The 9,319-nt window shown below is 40.2% G+C and overlaps 1 protein-coding gene across 1 annotated transcript in view; it reads left to right on the top strand.

Annotated features, from left to right (window-relative positions):
* The first annotated feature begins 889 nt into the window (after positions 1-889).
* PRPF38B (pre-mRNA processing factor 38B) overlaps positions 890-9,319 on the top strand; it is a 30,284-nt gene continuing 21,854 nt past the window's right edge. Inside the window, exons 1-2 of the mRNA XM_089691272.1 lie at positions 890-1,160; positions 8,287-8,355. Of these exons, the coding sequence (XP_089547398.1) occupies positions 921-1,160; positions 8,287-8,355 (309 nt within the window). The 5' untranslated portion in view covers positions 890-920. The remainder of the gene's footprint in view (positions 1,161-8,286; positions 8,356-9,319) is intronic.

Here is a 9,319-nt window from a genome sequence, read left to right as displayed (position 1 = left end):
GAGATTGTCCCTAGTATGTGTATGTATGAATGTGAGTTAGGGATCTTAGATTGTATGCCACTTGAGGGTTAGGGACTGATGTGAATGTACAATATGTATGTAAAGCGCTGCGTAAAATGACAGCGCTATATAAGTACCTGAAATAATAATAAATAAATCATGCTGTACCCACATGATAAAGGTGCACGCACCTTTTTGGTTTTTTTTTTTCGTTTTGCAGCAGTGAAATAGCATTGCATGGGTGGTCACACCTGTAGGATCCAATTCAGCCAACCGCACTGTGTTTGGCAAACTATTTTTGGGGTGTCATTAACAGTGACACCCAGTGTTCAATCTGGAGCTAAAGAAGCCTGCAAGCAGGCAGGTAGGTGTATTTTAGTGCATGTCTCTTCTACAATAAGAAGCCTGCCTCCTCATACATTTTAAAATGCACATTTTGGTTCCACTAACTACTTGACAATTAAAAAAGGCTTTTGATTTGACATCTATATGAACACTAACAAGGTAAACATGGACATACACTAGGACACCAGCTTCCACAAATGGGAATTTCGGAGTTACCTTTCAACGTCTCACAAGCAGTGTTATAAGAACACGCATACTTTTACTTACACTGCTCGCTGCCGGCATAAATTTTAAATAAAGATGTGTCTTTCAAAAGACGTATAAAAAAAAGCCACGCTCCAAACATTACGTAAAGGAGCTGACTGAGCCTATCCATTGGCTATGAAATACACTACTGACGATTGGCCAGGATAGGCAGGCTCTGTGAGTCATTGGCAGTATCAGACGCGAAGATTTGTTGCCTCGGCAGGCCAGTTCTCTCTCTTTTCTTCCGCTTTTTTTCTTTTTCCCTCTTCTCGCCTTACGTCATTTCCTTTTCTCCGGTGAGGCGGCAGCCATATTTGCTTAGGTTTGAAATGGCGAATAACAGCGCGGCGGCCCTGGCCGGGACCCCGCAACCCACTCAAACGAGCGGCGGTGGGAGTAAGCCGGCACCTTCAGGGAAGCCTGGGAATGTGCTGCCGCTGTGGGGCAATGAGAAGACTATGAACCTGAACCCCATGATCCTCACCAACATCTTGTCCTCGCCATACTTCAAGGTGCAGCTGTATGAACTGAAGACGTACCATGAGGTGGTGGATGAAATCTACTTTAAGGTGAGGCCTCAGGAGAGGAAGGGGGGTCGGCTCCCAGGGTGGGACTGGCTGGGATGTATGTTGGGGATCACTGTGGGCCTCATGGTTGAAGGTTGAGGCCAGATATCCATTCAGCATCAGGAATGAACAGGAAGCCATCATCAAAAGATCACTTTACCGCCTTCATGCCAGGAGGGACAAGCTGGTGGGGTATTTGGGGAATGAACACAGGGCTTTCATACCACCGACCTTAGACTGCCCACACACTACACAATCAGATTGTACAATTCTCTTTAGATTTACAAAAATGTAATATGAGGACAAATCTATTTCATTCAATTGTATCACCTCAGACAGGCCAGCATGCACTATATAAATGATGTTATGTGGTGAACTGAGATTGTATAGTGTATGGTCACCTTCCGGCTGATTATACACTTTCAGTCTGCTTGTGCAGTTTCCTTACATCTCCCATCAGCTACTGTATGTAGTGCAAGAGACTGCCTGATTGGATGCTAATCTCTAAAGTAGATTATATTATCAGATGGTGAGCTTGAGCTCCAGAAAGTGTCCGTCCCCCCCCCCCCCCCCCGCCATGACCGTGGTTTTTTTTGCTATTCAACACTGTGCTACTTTAACTAGCAATTGTGTGGTCATGCAACACTGTACCCATATTAAATTTTTATCATTTGTTTTCACACAAATAGAGCATTCTTTTGGTAGTCTTTGATCACCTCTGGGTCTTTTAGATTTTATTATATTAACAAAAATTAAAAAAAGATATTTTCACTTTCTTTTTAAAGCATATCCAGTAAAGTCAAATTTCTTCATAAATGTAGACCAAAGTGTACTCTGCTATGGTAACAAAAAAAAACAGTAAGTGTGTATTAATTGGTCTGTCTGAAAGGTACAGTGTCTACAAACAGTGGTGCATATATAAGGGCCCTCCTAACCCTCTTGTATTGAACTGTATTGTTGCTGTATTGTCTCCCGTTATATTGTAAAGCACTGGGAAAACTGTTGGCGCTATATAAATCCTGTGTAATAATAAAAGGAATTTATGCAGCCATAGATGCTATACTAGAAATGACGGTGATCAGCAACTTAAAGTGTGGCGTGCAACAGGGTGGATTTGATTTAAATCATAATTTTTAAAGAGCAGCTGTTGTCTCTGTCCCACAGCGGCTCCTCCTCTGACCCGCTGGTGATGTGGCAGTGACACAAGATGAGGGATGTGGTGGCAGCAGGTGAGTGGATGCCTGCTAACAGGCGCTGCCATGATGGATCTAAAATGACAGGTGCTCTTTAACCACTTGCCTACCAGGCACTTATACCCCCTTTGTGCCCAGACCAATTTTCAGCTGTCAGTGCTGAATGACTTCATACTTTGACAATTGTGTGGTCATGCAACACTGTACCCATATTAAATTTTTATCATTTTTTTTCACACAAATAGAGCTTTCTTTTGGTGGTATTTAACACTGGGTGTTTTATTTTCTACTAAACAAATGAAAAAGTTTGAAGAAAAATAAAGGTGTTTTTTTTTTCTTTTTATTGTAAAATTTTGCAAATCGGTAATTTTTATCCTTCACTGATGTGCATTGATGAGGCTACACTGATAGGAGGCACTGATGAAGCTGTCACTGACTGGCAGCACTGCTGGGCACAGATTGGCATTTAACGGCGGCATTGATAATCTGTTCCCTGATTATCAGTGTAGACGTCTCCTTTCACACTTGCCGGTTATCTGCAGTACTTTCCTTGCATTATGACAGTGTCATGACATGGTGATCAGCTGTAATTGGACACAGCTGATCACGTGGTAAGAGGCTGCTGAGATTGTCCCTTTACCGTGTCATAGCTGAAGAAGCTCAAGTGGTTAAGCTTATCGAGAGAGCATAGAGTGTGCTTCGCAGCGGCTGTGCTTCTGGGAGGATGTGATCTGATGCCCTCCCAGAACCAGATGACCGCACTGTAGCAGCCATTTGGCTATAGCACGGTCAGCAAGTGGTGAATTGATACAAACTTGGTGTCCATTGGCTTGATTCTTACTGTAAACGTTTTCACATAAGACAGTGGTCTCAGAGCTGAGAAGACGATGGTGCAAACAGCATCAGAGAGAATTAGGAGACTTGTTGGGACTAGTAGTCAACAGCATGTTGGGCTACACTGGCTGGCTTCACAATCCTATGTGATTATTTCTGCTTAGTAGGAGAAATAATATTCACCACCCATGACTGAGACATTTCTGCTCCTCTGTATCTTCAGTCTTCTGGAGTAGTGGCCCTTATATCTGGTGGCATGGCGCTGCAATAGCTGTATAAGGAACATCCTCTTTCACCTCCCAAGCTGTTTGAATATACTCAGTCCCTAGCACTTAAATATTGAAATAGGTTACTTGACAGGTGCTGCTTAAAGTATATTTAAAGCCAAAACCTTTTTCCCCCACTGTGGATAAGAGTAGGGAGGGTTAAAACCACTTTTTTTTTGTTTGTTTTTTTCATCTTTGTCTCATTAGGACAATTTAACTTCACTTTCTGTCCTATGGATTCAACAGGTAGTAAGAGGATATCTTTTCAGTGTGAGGGAAATTCCCTCTTACCGTTGTCAACAGGGACAAGTGTCTCATTGGAGGATTTTCCCTCTCCTCTTGTTATAGCGGCAGCTCAAAGTTTTAGATGTACCTTCATTTGCATTACTGATGACATTGGTAATTGGGACAATAAAGCCTTCCATAGACGGTTTGAATCTCGGCAGGTTCTGCAGGAACCAGCTAAGATTCGAACCATGTATAGGCAGGCTGAATGTATCTAAGTTGATCCATCGATCAATTTGGGTGCAACCAGCCTGTTGGATTTTACCTGTGAATATTGCTAGTGGCTATTATAGCCAGTAGCAGTAATCACTGTGTTTTTCTAGCGGCTGATGACTGACCACATCCCACTCCTGGCAGAGAACACAATGACTCCATGGGAGGGATTCCCTAATCAACACTGACCAGTGGTTGGAGGAAAGAAAATCACGCCAGGCATGGGCGGCTTAAGGCATGCCATAAACGGGCCGTTTATTGGCCGACAAACGAAAAATCGGTCGACCCCCGCCCCCCCGTTGCTGATGCTGCCACCCATGTCCACGAAAAACGGCCAGCATGACCGATAAAAATAAATGAGGAGATCCGCAAAAAACGGCCAACAGGCTGGCCCCACTAACAGCATGATTATTGCCCAATTTTTCTTGCAGATGAAAATTCGGCCGATAAATGACCGGTTTCTGGCCTGCATAAGAGTGAATATCCCTAATTGGCACACCGATAACAATGGAAACCTGACAGTGGTTCTCACCACCCCATCTAAATCTAAAGTCAAACCTAAGTTCAGTGGAACATAATTTTGTAACAATTTGGTCATGTGTGTATGATATGATAGCCTGTGGTGGACCAGAAAACCTCTGCTACCAAAGTTGATAGGAGAATTGTAAAGTTAGTTTACCATGTTCATCCCAGGCAGAGTCAGGATGTACTATAAGTGTTTGGCCACCATACATATGCAGATAGGGTGTCTTTTTACTAGGCAGAGTTTTTAGCAGGAAACCTTGCTAAAAGAAGTCATTGGGGCTCATTTTGCTAATGTAACTGTATCATGAGAAAATATGTGGACTGCTGCTGCTGACCTTTCCCAAAAATCATATTCTTTGTTTCACTGCTGAGGTTTTGTCTTCATTACTTGTATTTTTAACTTGGAACAAGTATTATTATTATTATACAGGATTTATAGAGTGCCAACAGTTTGTTCAGCACTTTACAATATAAAGGGAGACAATACAGCAACAATACAGTTCAATACAAGAGGGTTAGGAGGGCCCTGCTCCTTGGAGCTTAAGTATGGGGAAAAATATTTCCAGCTTTCATATTCATTTTCTTGGCATGGCTTGTTAAAGCGGAATCAAAGTCCACAAATACTCACCTGCCCTTGCTGGTGCCAACATCCTTTCCAAATGCTGGTGCTTTGAGTGTCTTGATTGGTCAACGGGGAAGGAAGCAACTCTTACGCCTGTGCATGGGGTTTCATTCATTCCAGGTCTGAGGTGTGCAGAGAATGAATGTTGAGCTGCCCATGCACATCTCAGTGTACTTTCTACAGAAGCTTGCAAACAGGCAAGTAAGTTTGTTTTATTGCAATAAAGAGCCTGCTTACTCACTATTTTTTTACTTTAGTTCTGCTTTAAGATTAGCAATGTCAGCCCATACAGTTATTTCATGACAACAGTACTTTAAAAGTAATATTAATTGCATTTTCTTTTTCTAATTAACAAACATGTCATACTTACCTGCTCTGTGCAAGGGTGTTGAACAGAGCAGTCTCGATCCTCTTCTTTGGTTCTCTGCCAGGTCTCCTTCCCTTCTGAGTGCCCCCATAGCAAGCTGCTTGCTCTGAGGCCGCTCGTGCGTGTTTGCTCTTGAGCTGTCTCCGTGTCCACGTTTCTTGCCTATGCATTTCTTGCGGCAAAAGATTTTGGTATCCTGGAAATTGATAGATGTATGACATGTCATTTGATACATATATTTCTTGACTGCAGAGTAGTGGGGTTGCACTACAGCAGACCACAACTGTCAGAGGGCAGCATACGTTGGGTTTTGTGCCAAAACAGACGTCTGCCTGAGACTGTCATGCATGAAGTCTACTTTATAAACCCAAATGTTCCTCAATGACCCCTTAGTACCATTTAGTTTATTTCTGATAATCCTTTAATATACTTATTGCCAATATTCTGTTATTGGATATAGTCTGCTTTGTAGGAAATTTTATCGTAATCTCTACAATTATCATTACGTGCAAGTATAATGGTAAGAAACCTGCAAAAACCTCTACATAAATTAAGTATTAAATTGAAGAATCTCAAAGGCACTACAATTTTGACAGATTAATAATGACTACATTTGTGTCATCTTTATAACAAAATGACTCATTTATTATTGATTGTGAGGTGTATGACACCCACATTCAAGCAACAGATGGGAAACAACAGATCGGTTTCCATGGCACTCAGAAAATATGACTGTATTACCATTAAAATGTATTATATTCACTGTTTTTCCCAGAATAATTGTCTATGAAATTTATAACTTATTAATTCTACAATGTATGTATAAATTGTGTTTATATGTATGTATGTATAAATTGTGTTTATATGTATGTATGTGTATATAAATATATTTGAATGAGTAAACATGTAAAAGAGATCAGAGTGATGTAAATCTTATGCATATACTGTATGTATATACAGCCAAAACATTTTTTTCTAATTTTGGATAGGCTGGGGATAGGTTAGAACCTCTGTAAACTGTTTACCTTTTTCAGAAAAAAATAAAAGGTAAACTAACACTGTACACCCTCCCCATCCCCTGACCCCAGTCTCTGCTGTACTTGCCTCCATGGGTGCTGAGCTGTCAGTGCCCACTTAGTCAGTCCAGCAGTCTGATGATTTGAAATTCCCTGTTCTTCTCCCTCTTCTCTGTGCAGCACTTCTGGGATGGATCAGAGTGATTCTGATAGGTCCGTTCTGATTTGACCCAGAAGCTATGCACGGAGAAAATGGGGGGAATTCAAAACCATGGTCTGCTGCATGGGCACTGACAGTTCAGCAGCCATGGAGCGAAGTACAGCGGGGACCGGTGGGGGTGAGGTGTATGGTGTTTACCCTAGTACATTTCTGAAGGAATATTCATACCAACGTTTGTACCAAGATTCTCATCACTACATTCAATGACTTGATGAATGTCGTTCAAAAGTATGTTAAAACACATTTGCTTCAACGCTATTTTTTGGAGTGAATGGATTTTCTTGAACAAAAACCACATTCACTCTTAGAAATTCAGGAAAAAGTTTTCATCCTGCTCCTTCTAATCTCATTACTCGATTTGACCCCACTAACGCTTAAAAAATCAAACATGCTTAAAACAAAAACTTTAGAAAAAAATTGTACTAGTGCATGGCCAGCGTTACCCTTACATCCTGTCCTGATGACAAAGTTTTACCGCACAGAAAGTGAAGGAGAATCTTAACCACTTGCTTACCAAACCTATTCTGACACTTCTCTCCTACATGTAAAAACATTTTTTTTATTAGAAAATTACTTAGAACCCCTCTCCCCACATTATATATATATATATATATATATATAATGTAATATTTTTTTTTTTAAGCAAATGCCCTAGAAAATAAAATTATGGATTTGGCAATTTTTTATTTAACAAAGTATTTTTCAAACACAATTTTATTGGAAAAACATCCATTAATGAATTTTAGTTAACAGAAACACAATCTGGTATTATATTGTACGGTAAAATATAAAAGATGTTACCCCCCCCCCGAGTAAATGGGTACTATTATTATGAAATGTGTTTTTTTTTTTTTTTAAATTATCCATAGGCGACGTTTTAAATGACTACCAGTTACCAGTTACGATTACTGTTTACATTTGCGTGCAGGACTGATGCACGCATTCGCCACTGCGTGTGAGCACTTTAAATTTTTTTTACACTGTTTTTTTTTTTTTAAATAAATTGTGATTACTTTTTTTGCTGTCACAAGGAATGTGAACATCCCTTGCGACAGCAATGCCAGTGACAGGTACTCTTTATGGAGAGAGCGGGAGTCTAGTAGAAATTTTGTGGGCTTTCTGTGAGCCCTCCACTCCACAAAAAGGAGCCAAGGATACGAGGCACTATAATAAGGTAACCAGCACAAGCTCTGATTAGTTATCAATGCAAAATAACTTTTTTGTTACTATGTGAGAGATGATCAGAAAGTTTTATGTTCCAAGTAGGAAATGGTTCTGCGCTTTGCTATACAATATTAAATATACTCACTTGTATACTTTTGTATATGAATTATGTTTTAGGATGTACAGCAAACTCCAAAATGGAAATGGCTCCGGTATGTCACTATACAGCCTGTGGACTCAATCCTTTAGCTGAGATTTGGCAAACTCTCTATGAAACCCATTTCTATATGCAGCTCATTAGGGAGTGCATAGATAGGTTTATATATGCAAAACACCTTCTGTATATGTTCTTTATTTAACAAAGACAATGCTTGTGTTTTTTGCAAATGTTGTAAGAAGTAACACCATGCATTTCCTGTGTTAGGTAACTCACATTGAACCATGGGAGAAGGGCAGTCGAAAAACTGCTGGGCAGACAGGGATGTGCGGAGGGGTAAGTACAAGTACGTGCCTCCTCATTTTGATTTAATTGCCTCCAAGATGAAGTAAATAACAGAAGTCTCCTGTGGTGTGAAATAAATATTTTGATTGCTGCTGGGTGGAGGGGGGTTTGTGTGCTTTTTGTTTTTTTCCCTGTATTATGTAAAGTGTACATATCTCAAGCAAACACTTTAGAGATCATGCAAAAGGTGTTATTATATTTAAAAAAAGAAAAATTAGTTTTTATTTATACATGGGCTGACCATTATTATACAGAGGTGGGAGAGGGGAATTTCTGCTTTACCCCACAGATCTAATAAATTCCTTTTTTAAGGCCTTATTCATACTTAAAAAGTAACTAAACCCACAACAGTAAAATCAGTCTGTATATGCAAAAAAGCATACTTGTTATACTCACTGTGAAACCTAAGGAGTTAACCCTCTGCATTGTGTAAAAAGGCTGTTTGGATCCTTTCTTCTCTGTTCCTCCCCTTTTTCCCCTCTTATCTCTAGACTAAACCATAGGCATGCACATGCTCAGTTTGCTGCGTATTGCTAGAGAGGTTTTTTTTTTCTTGGGAGAGTGCATGTGATTAGCACAGGGCCAATCAGCACTGTCCAGACAGAGATCAGGGGATTTCCATCCTCCTAGAGCAGAAATAAAACTCCTCCTACAAACTTTAGCTAGTGATGGGCTGGACATAGAAGTCACAAGACTGTTCTGACTTCTGATGAGAAAAGGTATTTAGTAGTTTATTTTTAAAAATTGGATGAAGCGCTCAGCCTTGAAGGTGCTACACTAATTAACCTAATAAAAATACATAATATAAAATATATAACAAATAAGGATAAAGTGACTAGTGCATAAATCCAATACAAATAAGCAGAAAAACAGCCAGTCTGCCACCAAGAGGCTAAAATTGGTACAAAATGTGCACACACTCCGTGTATACAAAGTGACAAGTGCTCACAAACCA

This window comes from Staurois parvus, unplaced genomic scaffold, assembly GCF_062004578.1.
Source record: "Staurois parvus isolate SC_StPar_1 unplaced genomic scaffold, SC_StPar_1.0 ptg000560l, whole genome shotgun sequence".
NCBI classification, from domain to species: Eukaryota; Metazoa; Chordata; class Amphibia; order Anura; family Ranidae; genus Staurois; species Staurois parvus.
The sequence above is the reverse complement of the archived record's forward strand: the minus strand, read 5'-3'. Positions and strand labels throughout refer to the sequence as shown.